Source organism: Pogona vitticeps, chromosome 3, assembly GCF_051106095.1.
Source record: "Pogona vitticeps strain Pit_001003342236 chromosome 3, PviZW2.1, whole genome shotgun sequence".
NCBI classification, from domain to species: Eukaryota; Metazoa; Chordata; class Lepidosauria; order Squamata; family Agamidae; genus Pogona; species Pogona vitticeps.
Window position 1 is genome coordinate 201,393,691 of NC_135785.1, and position 24,498 is coordinate 201,418,188.

A 24,498-nucleotide genomic window follows, 5' to 3' on the forward strand; every position below is an offset into this window, starting at 1 on the left:
TATTTATTTATTTCAATTGTCTTGAAACTCCTTTCATGCGACATTAGGCAGCCGCTGATTTCAGCTGATAATATAATTATCATTTAATACCCCTCCCTTCAGTCATTTGTATTTCCACTGTCAATAATTGAGACCGGATGAAGATACAGTAGAACCCCTCTATCTGTGTGGGATCCTTTCTACAATTTACTGTGAATGCCTGAAACTGGATAGCAGCAAACATACAGCATACAAGAAGGTAGGACAAAGGCCACAAGGCACTCTCCCTTGTAACTTGCATATAGGGCTGCAGTAAACCACGGGTAACTGAAACCACAAATATTGATCCTATTGATTTCTGTACTATGGTATTCATGCAGATGAGCCAAACAACATTGTGCAACTTTTAAACAAAATATGCCATAGTAGTAGAAGGAAGTCTTGTGTTGCTCTGTGCCAAATTCAGGAACGTTTGCTCAAATATTCGTGATTGAAAAAATATATTTGCCCTCTCATTCTTCCCACATTAAGCATTACAGGGCAGCAGAGAGCAATTTCCTAAAATAAATTTAAAATAGGGATGTACATTCAGAATCAGAAATATTTGGAATTCACCAACTAATGCTATCTTTCGATAGTTCAAAATATATCCAAGTCTGAATTTGATAGTTCCGAATATTTGTCATAGTAACACCCAGTATTCAGTCCTATAGATTAGAAAAGAAAAGGATAGGTTTCTGCTTGCTAGAGGAAGAAGTGAAAGAGAAATCTATTTTTCAGGCATCCTGTATTGATTTTTTTGAGAAATGAAACTTACTCTAGCACTGAGGGTAGCAGCTCCATCAGGTGGTCAAGGGCCAGTTGCACAGATGGCCAGAATAGATGAGCTCTGACCACTCAGTGGCCCAGTGTGAAGATTTTGCATGAGATTCTGCAGAGAAAGTTGCTCAGATTCTCCAAGAATTCCCCTTACTATAAGTAGACCAGCAAAAAGAGAATTCAGTCAGACAATAAAAAGAAGAAACAATGTATACTTACAAAATGATATGTTTAAAAACATAACAGGAAGACATGGGATTGCAAGTATTAAATAGAATAATTATTTAGTCTGTTAAAATCATGACTGAGGCGAGACCTCTACATAACCTCTATTAAAGTGGTACTGAGAAGCAGCAGAGAAACTGACAGAGAGGGAAAAGGTCAAGCCCCTTAGTGGCAGAAAAGAGAGCTGATCCTTGGTCAATTAACAACAAGGAAACAAACAGATTAGTTTTTATATGTAATATATTGGGTTGCTACATGTTTCAACACAATCTTGGTAGCTGAAAAAGCTCCCTAAGCATAAGGCCTGAAGAATTGCAGTATTTATGTGTCAAGAATAGAGGGATATTAGAAGTTTTTAGAGCCTCCCAATAAATACAAGCAGTAACAGTCTCCCCGTTTGTGCGGAATATAGAGGCAACTGAATTGACCATTGAAGGTCCAAAAACCAGAAACCTATGCCAGGTTAATATCTCTCTTCACCTACTCCAAAATGAAGGAATGAATGAATATTTAAAAGCTTAAAAAAGTAGAAGGAGAGGAAAAATTCTAGACTGGCATTAAAGGCCTCTTTAACACTAAAGTGTTGGGAACATCATGTATTTTATTTCTCAGTGAAGCTTATTGTGACCATACAAAGTAAAATGTGGAGCTTGGTTATGGAATACATGTGGAGATGGTTGCAGACAAAGCTTTAATATTCAGTAAACTTGTTTCATTCACAGAGAGTCCAGTTATCTACACTGGGTGCAAGGTTTTCACTCCCTCCTCTTCCTGCAATGGAGTGAGATGCCTGTTACTCCAGCGAGGGTGCTTCAAATATACGGGTAATTATGGGCAGGGGAGATATGGTGTTGGTGCAGTAGCGATTAAGCGTAGAACAATGGACAGATGTTTGAAGGCTGTCCCCTATTCTAGCTCTACTGCCACCTGCTCAAGCCTAGGTAACCAGCCTAGCTGGCCTGCCTCTCTGTCCCTGGTGTTGATAAATGCTAAATCTGCCCACAATAAACCCAACTCATCCAGGACTTGATCCTGAAGGAATGGGCAGAGCTGGCCTGTATAACTGAGACATTGGTGGGCACTGAGGGGGGAGCTATTCTTTCCCTCATATGCCCACCTGGGTATGGCATCCAACACCAGGGCAGAATGGGTGGGCGGGGCGGAGTTGCCATTGTTTATAAGCAAAGCAAAGCAAAGCGTGCTGCTTATATACCGCCCCATAGCGCTTCAAGCACTCTCTGGGCGGTTTACAATTTAATTATGCAGGCTACACATTGCCCCCCCAGCGAGCTGGGTACTCATTTTACCGACCTCGGAAGGATAGAAGGCTGAGTCAACCTTGAGCCGGCTACCTGAGATTTGAACCCCAGGTCGTGAGCACAGTTTTAGCTGCAGTACAGCGGTTTAACCACTGCGCCACTAACTCAGGACATCTTTGAGGCTGCTAGGCTCTCTGTGGTGGCAAGCCCAGGTCTAGAAGACGTCTATGTGTCATTTGGGGCCGGGGGTGCCTTTGGGATTGTGCTGGTTTACCGCACTCCCCACGATCCAGCACAGTCCCTGCTGGAGCCGGCGGATTTCTTCTCCGCAGCATTGTTGAGGTCCCCCAAACTATTGGTTCTCAAGGACTTCAACATTCACGCAGAGGCTGAGGTTTCTGGCCCAGCTCATGAGTTCCTGGAAACCATGGCTTCCTTGGCCTTGACCAAGCAAGTCAATGATGCTACTCATGTGGGTGGCCATATGCCAGATCTCGTCTTTGCTGCTGAGCAGAGAGAGTGTGCTCCGATGGTGGCCGATTTGGTATCGGCCCCCTTGTCATGGTCGGATTACCACCTAATTAAATGCAGTCTCTCAGTGGCACTTCCCTCCCGCGGGGAGCTTGGGCCCATTAAGATGGTCTGCCCCTGCAGGTTACTGGATCCTGATGGATTCCAAGGCACCATGCGGGGAATTCTGGCTGACTTGGTTGGCGCTCCTGTCAATGCTCTGGTGGATGGCTGGTATACCGCCATCACCAGGGCGGTCGACATGATCGCACCTAAATGCCCTCTCTGTTGCCGAGCCCAACCAGCTCCTTGGTTTAACCAGCAGCTGAGAGCCATGAAGTGTAATTGGAGAAGGCTAGAGAGTACCTGGAGAAGGGGCCCTATGAAAAGTAATTTAAAAACCACCAGGATCGCATCTAATCTTTACCTAGGCAGGGTAAAGGTTGCTAGAAGAGCATTCTTCACTGATTGGATAAGCAAAGCTCACAACCAGCAGGTGAAAGTTTTCTGTATAGTACACAATCTATCCAGAGTTGGCCACAGTGATAGGCCTCCCTCTAGTATCTCCTGTGACCAATTTGCAACATTTTTAAAATCTAAAGTGGAGGCCATTCACCAGGACCTTGATCCCTTTTTATAGATAGTAGATTGAGCTGAGATGTCCCGTGCGTCATCTTGCCTGGCGGGGTTAACTTGCTTTCAGCCTGTGATGTCCAATGAGGTAGACAGGGTGCTTGTGTGCTGTTGTGCCACCACCTCCTCTTTACATCCTTGCCTGACCTGGATCATCAAAGCAGCCAAGCCGGTAACAACAGAATGGGCCACTACAATAATTAGTGGGTATCTCCAGGAGGGCATGGTTCCTCCTGCCCCCCCCCAGGATACACTCATTAGGCCCATTAGAAAGAAACCTAATTTGGCGGTGGACAAAATTGGGAATTATAGGCCCATTGCCAATTTTTTTATAAGTGGTCGAGAGGGTGGTGGCTGATCAGCTCCAGGCCCTCCTGGAGGAAACTGATGCCCTTGATCCATTCCCGTTGGGCCTCAGGCCGCAGCATGGTATGGAAACATTGGTTGCCCTGCAGGATGACCCTCCTCAGTATCTCAGGGGCCTTTGATACCGTCGACTATGGTATCCTCCTGGGGCAGCTCTCCAAGTTGAGAATCGGTGGTCTTGCTTTGGCATGGCTCTGTTCCTTCTTGGAGGACCGTCCCCAGTGGGTTCAGCTTGGTGAGATGACTTCCACCCCGTAGATCCTCAATTGTGGAGTTTTGCAGGGGTCGATCATCTCACCAATGCTATTTAATATCTATATGAGGCTGCTAGGCAAGGTCATCCACAGTTGTGGAGCTCACTATCATCAGTACGCTGATGACACCCAGCTCTACCTCTCTTCTCCAACTGCAGTAGACACTGTTCCATCCCTTAATGCTGCTTGGGGACCGTTCTGGAGTGGATGAGTGCAAATGGACTGAGGTTGAATCCAGACAAGATGGAAATCTTGTGTGTGGGCGGCCCTGGTGTCAGTGGGTTGGGAAACTCCCTCTCCTTTGGTGGGGGGGGTGACTCTTCCCATAAAGAGCGAGTTTCGCATCTTGGGCATCTGCCTGGACCCAAATGTCACCATGGAAGCCCAGGTGGCATCTGTGGTGCGGGCAGCCCATTTCCATATTTGGAAGATGGCCCTATCTAGACATGGGGGCACTCACAATGCTGATCCATGCCCTCGTAATCTCAAGAATAGACTGCTCAAGAATAGACTAGGTAAGCAAAACCGTTCTCCTAAAAGAAACAGTTTGCTCGGGATAGAGAGAATCCAGAGTTAGTGTGCTCCTAAATAAGGTGAAATGAGTCCCTGTTTCACCTCAGGCCGCCCCACTACACTCTTTCATCAAGTCTAACCCTTTAAAAAAAAGTCATTGAGAACCAAAATATAATCATGAGTTCCAGGGACATTATGATCTCACAGTACTCAAGAAAATATAGGACTCAAGGTAGCATAGTTCCGTGGCCTATTAGAAATCAAATTAAGTAATTTAAGTGAGTAATGGTAGCAGGTTATGTCTGTTCAAGAGATCAAACGCCAGATTTTTGGTATATTTGTTTTATTAGAAAAATAAAGATTTGAAAGGATTCAGTTTATGCAAAAGCAAAGCAATCAGAAACATTTCCATAACTAACCAGTTAGAAATGTGACTAACTCCAGTGAGAAAAAGGAAAACAACAAAATTACTATCTAAATCAAGAAAGACATGGCTTCCCCTCCAGCTATTTCAAAAACTACATTCTAAAGAATTTCGGGAACTCCATAATCCATCTAAGAATTCATAGTCCATAAAAAACATACCAGTCCTTTTCGAAATCCGAAGGGCAAAAGTCAATGATGTTAAAGTTCTCAGCAGGAATCCATGATGCTAAAAAGTTCCTCTCTCAGTCAGCCATTCTCCATTTTCTCCCTGTGCTGGAAAAACCCCCTTCTGCTTCTCCCCCAAGTCAACAGCCAATCAGGAAGAAGAAAAAAGTAGTCTTTCTCTGCCCCTCTTTCCCATGGAACCCAGGTGCTTGTTTGCATACTGGTGTTGGAATGTTTAGTCTCCTTGCTAGGCCTCCGTCTCCTGGTAACTAGATAAGGATGCTAGCATCTGTGAAAAAAACTGCATGTGGAAATTTCCAGTACAAGTACACAGTCTCAAGATGGATTCTTTCTAGCTAATTCCAAGACTACAAATCCCATCTGGAAAATACTTTCTGGCTTCTATAACCCATGTTATCACACCTATCAGAATGCCTGCTTCTGGCCAGATCTGTCCATAATACCCATTGTTCACAGGTAGGGTGGTTGAGGGCCTTGACCTCGAAGGATGCCTCGAGGAAAAGAACAAGAAACTGGGCCTTCTTGGTGGTTGCCCACCGCCTATGGAACAACTTGCCTACTGAGGTCTACCTGGCACCCTCGCTGGATGGATTTAAAAGAGCATTGAAAACCTGGCTCTTCCATCAGGCTTTCCTGGAGCACTAGAATCTTGCCCTCCTTTTTTACCATTCTTTTTGCCATCCTCTCCATCACCCTTTTTACCACCTTTAATGCCATCTAATTTCCCTATTTGTTATTGTGGCCGACAGCCCATACGTCACTCCTGTCAGTCATTTTTTTTTTAATAAACATTTTATTAGTTTTTCAATCTATCTACATTGTTTTGTGCTTGTCAAACATCATGTTACATGCTTGCTTACAATTATTTGTTTTTTACATCTCAGTGTCTTCCCGGTTGTCCCCCCAAATTCCAAACATCTTTCAAACATTCAAACCATTCATGTACAAATTTTAGTGTATAGTATGACTACTATCATAATATTACTCTCATATTATATAATATTCTCAAGGTCCTCTAATAATATTCTTATTGAAAGTGGTTCCAGATCCGTGACCCAGCTTTATATCTAGTTTAGTTTACTTAAAATAAAAAACCACCATATTACATCTTTACCCTGATTAGGGCTTCCTTATTTCAATTTAACTCTCCTTTTTAATATACAGAGTATACCCTTTTACAGTTCCCGATGTTAAATATATACATATTTTCAATATTAAGGGGCCCTTCCTTGTTTTCCCTTTTTTCATCTTTCTAGGTAATTCCCTCTCTGATTTCTCTTTTCTCATTTAGTATTTCTGTGTCTCTAAGCATTCTGCCATCTTTCATATCCTATGAAACCATTTTATACATCTGATTTATGTCCACTAACTCTTTATGTACTTGGTCTATCTTCAATGGACCTTCCAGGCTTTTTTTTTTTTTTTTTTTTGGTTAATTTTGCTGTTGTTATCTCTGTCTTCCCTTAGTACTCTCCTCTCCTGCTCTTGCTTTGATTGGCATACATCATCTGGAATATTCTCATTTCCTTCTTCGTTGTTCCCTGTTGCTTGCGGACTATAATTCTTCTGATGTTGACTGGATAGTTTTGTCTCTTGATAGTGGGATCTCACTATTTCTAGTATTGTTTGAAGAGTATATTTATTTCATTCCAAAATTGTCCTTGTTGTGCCATTCTGTTCCTGCTGCCCAAATGCTTATAAACAGATATTCAAAGTTTCCAGAGTCATTTCAAAAAGTCCGCTTTGGCTGAGTAGGCCTGAACCAATTCGAATCCCCAAAATACCAGGGTGCAATATTTGTATCCACGGCCTGATGGCCTAATTCCACAGGTTTACGAATGCCCAAGGAACAGTTTTTAAAAGGTCCACTTTAGGGTTAATTCCTCCAGCCAGGCGCAAAAAAAAAAATAATCAAGAAGAAATAAACAGATTCTCAGACTTAAGCAACAGCAGAGTGCTCAAGGTCACCCCTCCTGGGCTCCATGCCAAACGACTTCAAGTAGTCAAAGCAATGTCCAGGTTTAGCTTACAGGAAAATCTCTTAAGCTTTATAACGCCAAATTGTAATATTCTTGACTATTTAAAAAAGTTTATTTTCTTCAGCTATCCCTCTCACCAGATTTTTTGCCGCTTTATAAGTTACTGAGATAGATAGCGATTCTTTTTTTTTCCATATATAGAAATTGTTTTCTCCAGGGGTACATAGGCAATTAGTTGTAAAAAAAATCTCACCCGATGGTAAACAGCAATGCCAGATGCTGATCATAGCCGCCCCGAGTAGACATGGTCTAGAGGGGCGGGGTAAAAATCAAATAAATAAATAAATAAATAAATAAATCATTGCTTCTCTTAGCCGGCTGCCGACGACTTGCAAGCAAGCCCAAGCTGCTTGTTTCTGCCCGTTGGCTGATTAGGGAGTTTCCTGGATCAAACAGGGGTGACCGCCCCCGCCCCCGTGATCAACAGGCTTCCCCCCCCAGTTCACCACCCCTCCGGGGTGGTTCCGACACCCTGTGGTGTCCCAAAACAGGTCAGAATTCAGCCCAGGGGACAGAGCTCTGTCCTCCTGCTGCTGTCTCGTCGCGACATCAAGCTGGAAGTTCTTGCGACGGCAAGCCGGAAGTTCCTGTCAGTAGTTTTAGAACTCATAGGCAGGAGCCTATGACAGGACAGGAGGGGCGGAGTCAATAGAACTGGGAGTGCCAGAGAGGCAGTTTGAGAGAACCAGGGGGGAGTTAGGAAAAAGATGGTGAAACGTTTAGACAGTTAGAGAGAAGACTTTGAAGTGTTTAGACAAGAGATTGGACAGTTGGTTAGTTAGAGATTATTAAAGAGTTAAAAGGAATTAGAAGTACATAGACAGGCAGCATATATTGAGACCATGATTAAAGTAAAGAATACAATTAAAGAATACAAGCAATCTTGCAAGTAATCAAATACACGTTTATTGAATGAATGATAATAGAACATCCATGATTTTCCTTCTGTGATTCACATATTAATCCTTAAATAAACCTTGTTATATTTGGCAGCAAGAGTGTGAGATTCTTAATTGATATAGTGAGGATAATATCCTCTGGTGGCAGCGAAAAAGTGGAAAAGTACAAGTCATGTCCAAAGTCATGTCCAAAGGTGAACTTGTGTGAGAGGCAAAACACACAGGGGGCACTGGGGGTACACAACAGTTATTTATTAATGTATTTTTATCGTGTTTTTAATTTTTCCCTTATATTGTTGTTAGCCACCCAGAGTGGCCTGGTTGGCAGATAGTGCAGGATATAAATTCTAATTATAATTCTTATTATACTTATTATACTTATTATACTTATACTGATACTGATACTGATACTGATACTTATACTTATACTTATACTTATACTTATACTTATACTTATACTTATACTTATTATTATTATTATTATTATTATTATTATTATTATTATTATTATTATTATTATTATTAGTAGTAGTAGTAGTAGTAGTAGTAGTAGTAGTAGTAGTTGTTGTTGTTGTTGTTGTTGTTGTTGTTGCTGTTTAGTCGTTAAGTCGTGTCCGACTCTTCGTGACCCCATGGACCAGAGCACACCAGGCCCTCCTGTCTTTCACTGCCTCCCAGAGTTTGGTCAATAATAATAATAATAATAATAATAATAATAATAATAATAATAATAATAATAATAATAATAATAATAATAATAATAATAATAATAATAATAATAATAATAATAATAATAATAATAATAATAATAATAATAATAATAATATCTTCCAATTGTAATGTTCTGCCTTTACTCCTTCCCATAAAATGTTTCAAATGATTAAGGAAGGGAGGATGAAATAGGTGCACAATGTATTTTGATTAATTCAATCATGTGGTCAGTCTTCTGTCTGGAAGCACGGCTGCAAGAAATGCTAAAGAAATTCTGCTCTTGTCCAGAGAAACACATTTGTTCTTTTCCACTCTTCAAAAGGGATAATACAAATTATGCCAAGGAACAGGAGGAACAGATGGCTGTCACCTCCTGAAGAACAGAGTAGATAGTTCTGTTTACAGACAAGGAGTTCTTCGGAGGTATTGATCCCCAACTGAAAATGGTTCCAGATGTTATCAGTGTAAGGCACAAGAATATCCACATTGCATCAGAAAGCAGGCCTATTTAGTCCAGTGCTCTCTTCCTACAGCAGTCAGCCATATTTCTAAAGGAAGCTTGCAACCAGGGCATGAGTGCAGCAGCATTTTCCTCATTTTCCCCAGCAACTGATATACAGAAGCATATTGACCCTAAAAGTATAATATTTGTATATGTTAATAAATACATATGTATATGTAGCCATCATCATGATTGGTGGCCACTGATAGCTTTATCCTATGTATTTGTCTAAACCTATTTTAAAGCCATCCCAGTTTGTGGCTTCATCTTATGGTAGCAAGTTCCCTAATTTAACTGTTCTGCTGAAGTTTCCAGTAATTTCCTTTTCCCTCCCATGCAGGCTCTTGGAGAAAAAGAAGGAAAGGGAGACTTTCAGAAGGCTGTAGTGCCAAGTCTTTGTGTTACATGGCAGTGCCAACTGTCACTTCCAGTACCCAGTGTATTGATTTTCTTTTAGTTGGCCTGGCCCTCAGTTTTCCTTAGTTTCCACAGCAGTCACTGTTACCCAGCCAGCTGCCTCCCTCTCATAGTGGTGAGCATATTCATTAGTTTCTGAAGCTCAGTGTTGATGTCATAGTACTGGCAAGTCTGATTTTTTTGGGGGGGGGAGCATATTTTCCTCCTAGAGTAGCCGTTTAGTTCCAGGGGCTTGCTCCCTGAGGCAAAGGACAGTGCCTCGTCTGTGATTCCATCTACAAAAGCTAAACATAGCAGCTCTTGGATTTTACTTGGACACAAGTGATGGGGCTGTGTCCTTCACAACCCCTGAGAGCACACTAGGGTTGCCTGGGTGTATGACTTGATGTCCACAAGCCTACTCTGTTTCTAGCAAGGAGAAATAACTGGAGTGCGGTTGCTGCTGCTGCTCCATACCACCTGGCATCTGCTGTCTGAGGCAAGTGACTCATTCCATCTGATGATAGATCCAGCCCGCTTCTGCCACGGTTTGCTTTTTGGACTCCTCATTATGAGGGAAAGCTGTAAATTTGGAAGAATAGATTACAGTGAGGAAAAGTCTGAAAGGAAAGGATAAAATGTCCCCTTTCCCAAGCACCATTATTCCTATTTCACTCAGGCTCTGTTGTGACATCTTTTCAGTCAGAAGATAAAGGGACACGTTTCTTATGTGCTGTAGTTCTTGGCCCTGCACATGAAACAACTCACCATCCATGTTGTTATATTGTATTATCACATGATTATGATTTTAAAGCTTAGCTTCCGTGCTGTGTAGTACTTTAAGATTGAGACTTCAGGAAGCCCAGCAACTTCCATTAGGCAATAATCATTTTGTGGGGGGCACATTTATTTATTTATTTATTTATTTATTTATTTATTTATTTATTTATTTATTTATTTATTTATTTATTTATTTATTTATTTATTTATTTATTTATTTATTTATTTATTTATACATACTGCTCATCTGGTCGAGGCCAATCTCAGTGGTTTACAACTAGAAATGGGGGTATTCATATACGAATACCCCCACACAGGTGGACATAACGAGGATCTAGTCCTCTGGGGTTGGACCATCCACTCACCTTTTGCTGTTACCGTCAGCTCTGCGCTCCCTTTCTATCGCTCCCGAGGTCACGGTCTGCGAGCCACTCTTGGCAGGCAGCGGGAGGACGAGCCTCGCTGCAAGGTCGAAGAGTGGCTCGCAGACCGCAAGCTCTGGAGTGATAGGAAGGGAGTGCGGAGCCCATAGCAACAGCAGAAGGTGAGTGGACAGTCCAGCCCTAGGGGGCTGGAGACTCGTTATGTCCATCTCTATTTACCATCTCTATTTACAACCTATAAATACACCAAGTAATATTTAGCATAACAAAAAGTAGAAATAATAAAATACAAATAAACAATAACTTGAAAGCATAAAAATACAACAAAATAAGACATTTTAAAACATTTAAGATGGTGGACATTGGACAGATAGGCTAATTAGACTCTGCTGCGCTTACAGGTAAGATGTTTTCGAATGCCTGTCTCAATAGCTTGGTATTTAGTGACTTTTTAAATATCACCAACGACGGGGCCAAATGAATTGCAGGGGGGAGTTCATTCCACAGCTGAGGAGCAATTGCTTAGAAGGCCTGGTTTCTCGTCTTCTCCCTCTGGGCCTTTCTCAGGCTTAGCATCCTCAGCCAGTCTGCTCGGGATATTATTTTATGACAGGCAGATGTTGTTGGAAATAGGCGTTCTGGCAGGTAGTGAGGTCCCAAAACATCTAGGACTTTATAGGTTAAAACTATAACCTTGAAGCTGGCATGGAGATGGACAGGTAACCAGTGTAAGGTGGACAGAATTGGAGTCATATGTTGATATTTATTCACTCCACTCAGTGGTCTGGCCGCCATGTTCTGCACCTGTTGAAGTTTTTGTGACAGCCTCATAGGTAGCCCCACTTAGAGCGTTGCAGTAGTCTAATCTAGATTGCCAGTGTTTGGATCAGCATGGTGAGGGACCCGATGTCAAGGTAGGTAATTATTTATAATTTGTCGATACATCATTGGTTGCCACAAATTCAGCTGTGATGACTTATCCTAAAAAGAAAAAAAATATGAAGAACATTAGAAAAGATAGTGGTGGTTGTGGGTTTTTCGGGCTCTTTGGCCGTGTTCTGAAGGTGGTTCTTCCTAACATTTTACCAGGCTCTGTGGCTGGCATTTTCAGAGGACAGCACTCTGAAGAAAAGATACTATATACTGTACTTGAAAATTAGTATGTGTTATTTATGTATGACAACATTGACACCTTTCATAATAACAAAAGTAAGCAAATATGCAGCAATATGGGGTTTTTTTGGTCACATTTCCACATTTTATTCCAGTGGCTGCAAAAATGTTCCATACAACTGTGAAATAATATATTTTTTAAAAGCCACAAAAGAGAGTTTCTGCTCCTCTTTCAGACAGTTTTCTGACGTCCCCAGTCAAATTTGACATTTTCCAGTTAATCAGCTCTAATAATTTAGTATGTGACATTTAAGGGACTAAAATAAACATTCTGCAAAATTCAGTGGATGGTGTTGTTTAAATCCTGAAGGGATTGTGCTGTGAGAAGGTAAGTTTGACTAATATAAGAAGCAGTCAAACATGAAAAAAACAAGGTGATACTTATTTTTGTACCACAACATGTGAAATCTGCTGTACTAAGAAACTACACCAGTGGATTCTAAGTACATAACTTTCCTGCATAGAAGAATGAGGAAATCTGAGGTTCTCCCATTGACATTTTTTAAAATTCATGATTTTTTTTTTCCATCATAAACATTTGGTTAACTACTTGAAAAATAAATTGAAATTTCTACTATTTGCACCAGCCAAATCTGGTAGATACAGTTCTCAGCATGGAGAGGACATTTTTGTTGTTGTTTAGTCATTTTGTCATGTCCGACTCTTCGTGACCCCATGGACCAGAGCATACCTGATGTTAAAAAATTAGTCTCTTCGGGGAAAAAAGGTGGCAAATACAGTCTAGCACTAGTATATGTGCATACGCAGGAATTCAAATTTAGACTTTTCAGAGCTATACCCTCAGTGCCGTGGGCCTGGATGGACAAAAGGCAGCTTTTTTTTTCTCATGAAAAATAAACTGCATCAAAGTCCTTGTCTATCCCTACAGCATAGGGTTTTTAGGTTTAGGTCTTACATTAAGTTATTCATTTACATTTACATTCATATAGATCTGGTATTTCTAGTCTCTTAAGTATCAGAAAGCCCAGAAATGACCAAAAACCTTCATATCAGCCTCCAAAGTAGCCACATTCCACCACAAGTCATTTACTGTATTAATAATATTAATTCAGGGCACAATTAATTGGGAAGTTGTTATGTAAAAGCAACTTCAAAGTAAATGGGAGCTGGAGTGAGGTAGACTTCATATTTGGCAGTTCTGTAGATAACCAGCTCTATAGAAAGAATTGCATTGAAGTAGACTTCATATACTTTTTCAAGTGATTGGAAAGAGAAGTTCAGTGGATAACAAAAGAAAAGGATGCTGGTTTTGTGCATGGCTTAGGAAAACTTCAACATTGCCAGGATGCACCTACACTACCATAAAGCTGTTTGTGTCTTACTTGTCACATTAATTTTATACTTCCCATGAATTAACTTTCTCTCCAACAGTTTATATATTTTTTTCCTTTCAAGAAACTAGGAGCCTTGAATATCATCTTCATTTCACCTTCCATTTATCAGTTCAGGCAGCTCAGTTGTATAAGTTTTTTTTTTTCTTTCAAAGTAGAGCTTCAGCATTTTTTAAAAGCATTGTGTCCATAATTTTTAAAAATTGCCTTGCGTAATTTATAGGAACTTGCAGATTTTATTTGAGTTATTGAAAGTTTTAGGTTTATTTTGTTGTTAAAAGCTTAAAATACTGGAACTCTGTAAGTGATTGTGAATGGAAACAAACATTGTAGGTGATACAAAGTACTGAAACAGCACCTAGGAGAGAAGAGATCTGATTGCCATTGATCTGACCTCGCCTATATGTTTCTCTGATTAAAAGAAACATATGTTACTCCAATTTATTCAGTGTGATTTGCCATGGAGTAAGAAACACTGAATATATAACATTATTTCTCAATAAAAAAAAGGTGAAAAGGGGATATAGCTGTATATCTATAGATCTAGATAGGCAGAAGCCCTTTATTATAATTCTTTGATTTTTACAATATTTCAGATGATTCTGAAGAACATGTCTCCACTCTTGATTTCATTAAAAACTGTGTCAAGCTGCCATGAGTATGGCTAAGGGGCTTGGTATTGATTCTATGGAAGAAGACAAATTTTTAAAAAAACTTGTTCATTGCCTTGCACAGATTGGGTGCTTTGTGAATTAACAATCATCATATGGAGTTTAAATGCAGACACAGATTAAAACAGGGCAGATCAATATAATGTAAAATACATTTCTCCATGTGTTTTTATCCCCAAGTACCTCCACTAAAACAACTAAACTGAGACTATTGTACTTTCGCCATATGAGATGAAATGACTAAAAAGAGTTGATGGCAGTAAGAAGAGAGGAAGACCATACATAAAATGGATTGACTCTATAAAGGAATCCACAGCCCTTACTTAGTGAGACAAGAGCAAGGCTGTTAATGACAAGACCTAGTGGAGGCCATTATTTCACAGATTCACCAAAAGTCAGGAGCACTATGACAGCATCTAGCATCAACTCACCTTCACGCAATAGTAACACAGAGAGAAGCCAAATCTCATTAACTGGCAAGGCATAAGTAATTCTCTAAAAGGTATGTCAATGTAGTTGACATAATTAATATGGATTTCTCAGAGGTTTATATTGATCAGTTTTATCTGCATGGAGCAGGGGGTTGGGCTTGATGGCCATATCCATTATTCTATGATTCTATTAAATGTGTTAATGCTTTACAAAATATGTTTTACAAATCCATGTAGTTTTGTGATTCTGTTTCTTTGCATCTATAGTTGCCTGCAATTCTGATCTTTTGGTACACATGGTGGCTGTTAAAGGACATGATTCAAACTGTCCCAGATCCAGCAGCTCATATCAAGGTAAATTTAGTATTTTATTAAAATGTGATTTTCCTATATCCTGTTGGCTGTTCCTATATATGTTGGCTGTTATGCATCAGAGACACAGCAAAGAAAATAGATAGTTCTTTGTCTTTCCTCTTGGATAACCAGTACTGGTTTTGTCATGTCTGAGATCTAGTGCAAGTGGGGAAATGGAATAAGGTGATAAGCCAGGGCACCTCATGGTCTATGAATATGGTGCCTTACCTCCTTGGTCCATTCATGACCCACCTGTGAGTCAAGCAGCACTGTCTCTTGTGCAAAGTTATGCTCCTATCTGCTCCTTAAACTCTTAATTTCCCTATTGTTTCAAATAAGATGGCTTGAGTATGATAGGAACAGAAATTGGAACTGGCCTGCAAAATGAATGTACCATATTTTTCTGTGTATGAGATGATACTTTTGTCTAAAATCTGCAGGATCACTTTGATCCCTGCTTTCCCCTCCACTTGCTAAGCCCCATGGGGCTTACCAGAAGGAGGAGAAAAGGGATCAAAGCAATCCTGCGGCTGCATGAGGGGGAAAGGGATCCAAGCGATCATGAAGTCGCAGGATTGCTTTGATACATTTCCCCCCTCCTCTTGCTAAGCCCTGCTTAGATTTCTTAGTTTTGGGTTATAAATGTGTGGGGGGTTATACATGGGGGCATCTTATGCACAGAAAAATATGGGATACAGATTGGATCTACCATTAGAAAATGTGAGTTGGTTGAGCCAGATACCGTATTGTCCATGTATAAGATAAACCCATGTATACGAGCCCCCCCTTTTCTAACCCAACATTTCTTTCTTTACAAGAAAGTGGAGGGAGAAAGCATGGATCAAAGTGATTTGATTTCTGCTTTTCCCCTCCTCTTTCTTGCGAGGAAAGTTCTTTTCCCCTGTACTTTCTTCACAAAAAGTGGAAGGGGAAAGCAGGAATCAAACGCTTTGATTCCTCTTCTTCCTCCTTACTTCCGTGTATAAAACAACCCTCAATTTTTTATCTAAATATTTTAGACAAAAGTATCATTTTATACACTGAAAAATACTGTACATTTTCCTTTAAGGTATACAAAGCACCTTTTCATATTCTTCTTTGCCAAGTACTATGTCAGAATATCTGGAAAGTCTGAGGACTGGTTGGTAGGTGTGTTCAAATCCATGCATTGGTTGAGAAATAGCTGGGATCAGATAGATTTGAATCAGGATTTGCAAAGATGTTGTTCAAACATCTTAGTGATGTTTGGCAAGAATTGTGAGCTTACAGAACACTGATGACAGTTGAGCCCATAGGTGGGGGAAGGAAAGCAGTTCTAAAGATGAGCAAGTGATGTGAATCTAGCAATCAAGTATATGGCTGAAGCAACCCGAAACATGGAATGTTTGTATGCCTGTTGAAAAACAATAGAGCAAATGGAAAAATGAAGTGTAAAGAAAAAAAAAAGAATTGACCTCCTCATGTGCCTAACTGTTTATAATATCCTGGTTTGGATTGGGAGAATATCTTTCTCACCTTCAGAACTGCCTGCTCCCTGCCTCTGATCCACATGTTCAGATTTACTTCCAGTAACCCCCTAACATTATATCATACAGCAGATGAATAATGGAAAGGGAGAATAGAAAGGGTTTCCTTCATCCTTTCCTCATTTGATGATGATGATGATGGACATCATCATCATCAAACTGCAGAGCTGGAAGGGGGCCTATGGCTCATCAAGTCCAGCCCCTGTCAAGGAGACATAGTGGGGAATTGAACTCCCAACCAGATATCTAAACCACTGAGCCACCCAGCAGTTCTGAAACTCGCTTTCCCTGAGATACTACTCAAGATGCCTAAACAGTATTACATGGCTTCAGTTACAGGCTATCTGGAACCATGAACCAGAGCATTCTTACAGAGTGGGACTGTACTGCAGCATTTAGTTGGAAGTCCTGCTTATATTTCTGAGTGGAACTTGATCTTTTTGTCAACTGGCTTCACATTGCTGTGTGTAATTTTTGTCTGCATACTGATTTGTAAAGTAATAGAATTCTGCAGAAACTAAATATGATAATGTAATGTATTCATATTTCAGAAGAAGTGCAGCTGATTGGCACAGATTGACTTGAATTTCCTTTCACTTCTTTCAAAATAATGTTGATATTATATTTTTGTATGCTAGAAGTTCATAAATTTTTTTAGGGATGACAGCTCCATGCAAGTATATCCTATAAAGGAGATGTCATGTTGAACCTTTTACATAGCATGCATTAGTTCTAGTTTATTATTATATGGTCATAGACCCGAAAATACAAAAATAAGCACATTATATAAAATATAGAAAATGAGTAAATTGTTAAAATATATCAGCAGTATAAAACATGAGTTATGTACTTGTCTTATTATAACATTTTACAAATTCTTAAAACTGTGAATAAAAACCTAGCCACCGACTGTTATTAATTGGTTCTCTCCGGACAGCAAAAACTTCAGGTAGTCTCTGGGAGGTATACCAGTACATTTATACATTATTGGGTAGAGATAATGGTTACGTTCAGATCTATATAAGCTACATTCTAAAATGGTGTGTGCCAAGGACTCAGCTGTTTGTTCCCCACAGGGGCATATCCTTTCTCTATAGGGAATGTTATTAAAGCGCCCTTTTAACAGGGCTGAGGGAAAGCAGTTAAACCTAGCCCTTGAGAAGACAAAACGATACCTTGGTACTGTGATTTGATATAGATAATTTGCTAACTTGGGAAAGTTAAAATTTAAACCAAAGTGCATTGGTGAGCAGGTCCTATCTGCACAAGCTGGTGAATACTGGAGATTTATGTCTTTAATGCATTGTACAATCATTGACTTGGTACTATCATAAGGCTGATTCAGAAAGAAGTCCATTGAGAAGCCTAAAAGATGTAATTTGTCAGTAAATCCCTTATGCCATGAGCTGGCAAAGACATCTTTTTGTAAATAGTATAAATACCCACTAGGTGTGGGCGCATATACCACCTTCAACCAGAATCGGAATGCATACAGCCAAGCTTGACATTCCACCGATTGAAGACCAGCCTCCAAACGCAAAGCAGCTGAAGAGGCACACCTTGGCATGGCGAATAGGAGTCGCAACGAGTTTGACAGAACACTTTCAACTGCGGGATTGAAACCATTTATCCAAAATGCAATACCATATAGGAGCTGTGCAAGAATTTTGTACTTAACTATTTGTAGAGCAGCAGGGATGAACTGCCCACCCTGGACATAGTGGTATCGTCTAAGAACTTTGCTTGTGTTATTAGCCATCTGCACTGCAGCTTGTCTATGGTGGGACCAGGAGAGGGTACGTGAGAAGACAATTCCCAAGTATTTAAATGTTTTAACTTGCTCTATATGCTGGCCCTCAATAACTCATTCTTTAACTTTACTGTGTCTAGAGAAAGCCATTATTTTGGTTTTCTCAAAGTTAATTGTTAATAGGTTGTTCCTGCAGTAACTCATAAATACACACAGAATTCGTTTAAGACCAACTTCTGATAGTGACATAATAACTGCATCATCTGCATATAGTAGTAAGGGCACACTGATTTTAGCTAATTTCGGGGGGTGAAATTCAGGTGCTGTGCAGCTTTTAGAGAGGTCATTTAGGTACAAATTGAATAATGTGGGCACCAGAATACAAACTTGGCGAACCCCTCTCTCTACCTGGATGGGGTGTGATAGATTCCCATCGACTTCACATCTTACCCTAATTGTGGTCTGCTGGTAGAGGCTTCTGATAAGATATAATAGCCTCTTATCAATCGAAGAAGAGTAGAGTTTTCCCCATAATTTTACTCTGGGTATTGAGTCGAAGGCAGACTTTAAATCTATAAAAGCTGCAAACAAGCTGTTCCCATAACAGCCCATATACTTCTCTGCAAGGTGATTCAGTACTATACAGTGGTCAAAAGTGGAGCGGTTCTTCCTAAAACCAGTCTGTTCATTCCCTAAGATATCCTCCTCCTCAATCCATGTGATTACTTTATTATTGAGGTATCTAGCATAAAGCTTGCCCACAATTGACAGAAGGCTAATTGGTTTATAATTCGAGGGTTCGTCTTTATTCCCTTTCTTATAGATTGGTATGACTATTGCCTCTAACCAGGAGTATGGAATTTGCCCCGTGTTATTAATGAATGTAAATAGATGGGATAAAAGGGGGGCCCACCAGTCAACATTGGTATTCAAAGACTCTGCTGGTATTAGATCGGGTCCCAGTGCCTTCCCTGGTTTTAGGCAAGCTATTAATGGCCTTATTTCATTTTTGGCAATTTGTTTAGATGTAAGGATGTGGAGTTAACAGTTTGTGAAGGTTTCGTTTCCTCAAATATTTTGATAAAGTACTTGTCCCATATATTCACTGGGATGCTACAGCAAGCTGGTCCTGTTTGAGCACCTAGTGCTCCGGAAACCAAGGCCCAAAATAGCTTAGAATCTTTGTTTAGCACAGAGTCTATTAAGATGTTCCATTGTTTTTTAATTGTTTCTTTTTCTGGGCAATCAGGGTTTTGTATTGGTTTTTAACTATGTAGTACTCCTGGGGCAAAGCTGCCAGATTCTTCTTCCTATACTGCATGTATATTTCCCTAAGTTGTTTTTTTTTAGGGAGCATTCCTTATCAAACCATTTATGAGTGTACCTTCCCGGTTGTTTATGGGTATAAGATTGTTTTGGGCTTAGAACAGATTGTATTATTAAAACTAGGGAGTTGTAGTTTGTCACGATGGAAGCCAAAGTAGATTTTGTAGGTGCTATTATTAAGTTTCTTAATTTCTCACTGGGAGGAGATTTTAAGAAACTGGAGACTTTTACATTAACTTCATCTTTCCAGACTAGATGTTTGTATCGTACAGATAAGGCATTGTCACCTAAATGGTGTTCAGGGGGGAGATGTATTGGGTTAGAAAGTGACAAGGTTAAAAGTAGGGGTAAATGATCGCTATCTGTTCTATGTCCAACAGAGAATTCCTCAACCAATCTGGTTAAAGATGGAGAGATTAACATATAGTCTACCACACTACTACCCCTCCCTGATACAAAGGTAAATTCTGCACAATTATCAAACAGTACATTGCCATTTACAATATAAAGAGTAAGATGTTCTACCATCCGGGGCAGGCATACCCCACTATAATTGATCTTCAGATCTTTTGATGTTCTATAATTCATCAGGGTGCGGTTCTCTAAAGAGTCTGTGCCCCAGACATTGGAAGAGTAAAGGATGTCATTATTCGATCCAGTTCTTGCATTCAGGTCTCCCATAAGTATCACATGTGCATTGGGGGTTATGGATTCTAAATTTGTAATATAAAGTTCCAATTGGTTCCACATCTGAGTTATTTGATTTTTGGAAGACAATGGAGGAATATAGGCATTTATAATCAAATAAGTTCTTGACCTGATAACAAGTAAGGCAGCCATAGCAATTTTGTGACAGGGTGGCAGCCATTTAACCCTAGCTTCCAAAGCAGTAGAGAACATTAGAGCCATCCCTGCTTTTGGGCGACCCTTTCCACTGCTAGGAGCTGCATAGCTATTAAGCACCAGATAGCCATTCAAACTAATATTATCAATGCTCCAGGTTTCCTGTACTGCAATTATATCATGTAGTCTTAAATAATCATTCCTGGGTCATTCTGTCTGGAGGCCCAACCAGCTATGTTCCATGAAATAATTTTCAATAAGCAGGTCCTTGGAATTGGAGCTGTCTTTTGGGCCTCAATCTTAACATCTGGGTATTCAACAACATTTCCATGCAGCTGGGTAATCTGGGGGTTCCAGCTAGGTTTCATGGTGCTGGTGATTAAGCGCTCTGGCTCGTTGCAACTGCTGTTTGGTCAGTACATAAAGTTCCAGGTGGTCCTACCCTCATAGCTGCTATAATCCCACCAAAAATGGTTTAGATCTTTGTGCCTAGCCTGATTAAAATCAGCAAGTTGCAGATTTTCTCTGTAGTTAGCAGAATAATTTGTATTTCCATACTTATATGTGGGTCTCTTATAGATTCCCTTTCTTTTCTTAGCTGTTGCATATCTGTCTCGTATCAGCACTGGGATTTGTCTGCTGTTGTTTCCTTCCACTTCATTGCTGTACACTTTGGCTGTAATCATCTCCGAATTTCCATTGTTATGCAGAGTGTGTATCTGACAATAACATCTTTGAGGTCTGTTTGGTAGCTTGTCTCTTCTTCTGAACAGGTACTTCCCCTTTCTCTGCTGGTGGCTTTTTGGCTTTTCCCCCCAGTTTCAGTGTGTGCTGTTGATTTCGTTCTTTCGCAGTCACTTCTCTTGCTTTTCCTTGCTGCGGAGGTGTTTGGTCATCTTTGTTCCTTAGGTCATTCTGCGTTACATCTAGCATTTGAAATAAGGGTTTAAAGTCCATCCTTCTCCCTTTTTTGGTACAATGTATGAAATCCTTCTTTTCTTTGTTGTTTTTGTTAGCCTTGCAATTTGGTTGTCTTATGGAGTAAGTTGAACTTTGTTTTTTGAGGCTTCGTCTTTCTTTTTAACTTTGGACTTCACCTGTTCCTCTGTAGTACTTCTTTTGGGTATGTTTGGTATAGTCCCTTTGGTGATGATTTGGGGTATTAAGGGCTCATTCACTTTATCTAGTTCCGGTCTAGAAGGCAAAGACCGACCCTGATTTGTCTGTGTGACACAAGAAAGTAGCTCTTCATAGGAAAGGCTAGCAATTCTCTGGATGGTGTTAGGTGATAAATTAAAAATTTTCATCAGCATCTGCCCACAAGGGGGCATTTGGTTTTTCATTGTGTCCAATAGGATCATCTGTAGGTGGAATAACCCTTACTTTCATTAAATCAACCAGACTTGCCAGCAGGTCTTTTATATCCTTTACTGAGTCCCTTGTTTCCAAGATAATATTTTGAGGGAATTGAGTACCTCCTTCCAGTAGGGTTGGAGCTTGATTACACTGGGACTTATTATATGTAGCCAGCTTTGGTCCCTGTAGTTCCTTGTCTGTACTCTCATCAAAAATAGGGAGCTTTGTTAGATATCCAGCTTGGGTGTTATTATGTTCAACGGACACTTCTACAGGGGTAGCCTTGTTGCATGGAGGGGATGTAAGGTATTCCATTCTCAGCCTGCCAAAGTCCTCACTTGAAAAGCTGTTTAAGTGACTTCGTTCCAGGAGATGTTCTTGATCAGCGACCATATTTGGTAAATCAATGATTGGGCTGCATGGCCCTTCTTTGCAATTTGATTTTTGTCTCCAAGTGTAGTCTGTCATCTTAGTTTGCCTCCTCCTTCGTTGTGTTTGGTTATCACTCTTCCTACTCTGAGGTTTGTCCTTTAGTAAATGATCTAAAGTTTCAGTGTAGTTGCACTTCTTTCTAAGTTCAGTAACAGGGGTAATGGACATTGGAGTACATCTCAGCACCTGTTGCAGCACTGGGGGAGATAAAGTTAGGTCAAGTACTTGATCAGGTGACACATCAGTAATTAAAATAGGTTCTTCCATTCTCTGAAGATTCTCCATGAGTTCTGGTTCCTGCAGTTATAAACTTCCACTCAAAGGGTGGAGAGCATGGGTTGCACAGTTACAGTCTATAGCGGCTGTATAGAAAAGTTCCTAGCCCCCGTAAACACTTTAGCATGAACTATTAAAGGTCAGGTTATTCTACCTTGTTCCTTGGAGGACTTTAACTCACTGTGAGCCAACTGTAAACCGATGGGGACGACAAACCGAGGCCCCCACTCCAAAGGCAGACGGACTCCCCTCAGACAAAGCAAATGCTTCCTCCTGCAGACCTGACTCGGTAGGTGCTTGCTATCTGCAGTAATGGTGTTATTTGTCTTCTGTTTTCTTCCCAAGGCTTCAGTCTTGTAATTGCATGATACAGAGTCAACAAGTATTTCTAATGTCTCTCGGCAGCTCCAGTGGTCATTATCTCTGTGTTTGCTTTTGCCAAGGTTAAAATCACGCCTCCGGAAAGTAAAATAGGAGCTACAACTAAACAAAAGCAATAAAACCATATACAATTATATAAAATAAAAATAAAATAAAGATAAAATAAGATAAAATCACTGCTGTTTAGCCACGAGCGTGCTGCCTGGCTGAGCCGGAAGCGGAACCTGAAATAAGCAGGCATGCATTAAACACAAGTATTTACATGTTTTTTTAATAAACTGAGAGCCAGCCCAGATCTTATTTGCTTCTTTGAAGCTTACATTGTTATTATGTATGATCAAGTTGCTTCCAGCTTATGGTGATCCTAGGAATTAATAACCTCTAAATGGTTCCGTCATTAATAGCTCTGCTCAGATTTTGTAACGTAAAGGCTTCCTTTACTGAGAAACATACACTTTCTTTACAGTGAAGTGCATATTTCTCAGAGGACATACTTCATTCGGACATAGAAGTCTAAGAATTTCCTGGCTTTATAGTCTAGAGATTTCTAGCTTCTTGACTGTATCAATGCTGGCTGATACAGTATTTCTTGAAGGTTATTTGATTGTGTGCTAATTTGCAAATTAACAATATATTTGCCTTTATATGGAGTTCCTATTTGTCTACCACTATAAATATAACTCAAAGCAGTTCATTTAAAAGAAAAAGCCACAGGGCTTAAGTTTTAATTACAATAAAGATGGATAGCTTAGCACACCATCATCAACGTCTTTTTTATCTTGGCCTGGATCTCTTCTTCATGCAACAATTTATCAAACAAAAGATATGAGAGGCAAAAGTAGTGCTTCTCTTAGCTAGGGTGGGCTGATCCTTGAAAATACTAACAACGAGTCATGGATGTACTGAAACTTTCAGTAACGCTAAGTGAAGTCTGTCAAATGAGACTGTAGAAGTAACATTATTACTTGTGAAAATAAGAAACTTGGGAAAGGATCTACTTTGCTTTTAAATCTGGAGAAATATGGTTTTTCAGTTAATCTTTTCATGAGAAGTTGAAAACTTCATTTATATGTCTTACGTGTATTTCTTGAATATACAGTACTTTGATGGAATTTTTAGGGGAATTTCCAATAAGAATTCTGTAGTATCATACTGTTCTCTCTCTCTCTCTCTCTCTCTCTCTCTCTCTCTCTCTCTGATGAAACAAAACAAAACTCTTTGGTTTTAAAAAATAAGTTGGAAAGAATGGTTTCTTTGTTTTATAACTCTTAGGATTTCTGAGCAAATCCAAAAATCATTGCCAACAGCCAGATGGGGAACTGTGCTAATGATGTGTTCAAAGGGCAACATGTTACTTTAATCTTCTCCCTGAATTTGATATGAGTCCGTTTATAGATTTTAATGATTTCTGTTAAGTATTCAGGGCTGCTAAACATCCCTTATGTCCCTTTGCCTGGCCTCCTATTACTATTGATTTGATAAAGCAGTGGAGTGGAGCTTCTCTGCCCATACAGTGTTGCATCCTAAATAACTGCTGATAAGTTTTTTTGTCTTTGCAAGTGGCATAGTAAGTGAACATACTACTACAAACATACCAGCATCTGAATTTAGACAATCTTCTGTGTTGTCTTTGATGTATCTATCATTCACCTTAACATTTTTCTGTCTCTTTGTAGATTATGGGTGGACAATTTGTGGCCCTCCAGGTGTGGTTGCACTGCAACTCTACACCAGACCTAGCTATTAG

The 24,498-nt window shown here is 40.0% G+C and overlaps 1 protein-coding gene across 1 annotated transcript in view; it reads left to right on the top strand.

Annotated features, from left to right (window-relative positions):
• ERG (ETS transcription factor ERG) overlaps window positions 1-24,498 on the top strand; it is a 163,238-nt gene that overhangs the window by 50,588 nt on the left and 88,152 nt on the right. Inside the window, exon 2 of the mRNA XM_072994135.2 lies at window positions 14,775-14,861. Within this exon, the coding sequence (XP_072850236.1) occupies window positions 14,823-14,861 (39 nt within the window). The 5' untranslated portion in view covers window positions 14,775-14,822. The remainder of the gene's footprint in view (window positions 1-14,774; window positions 14,862-24,498) is intronic.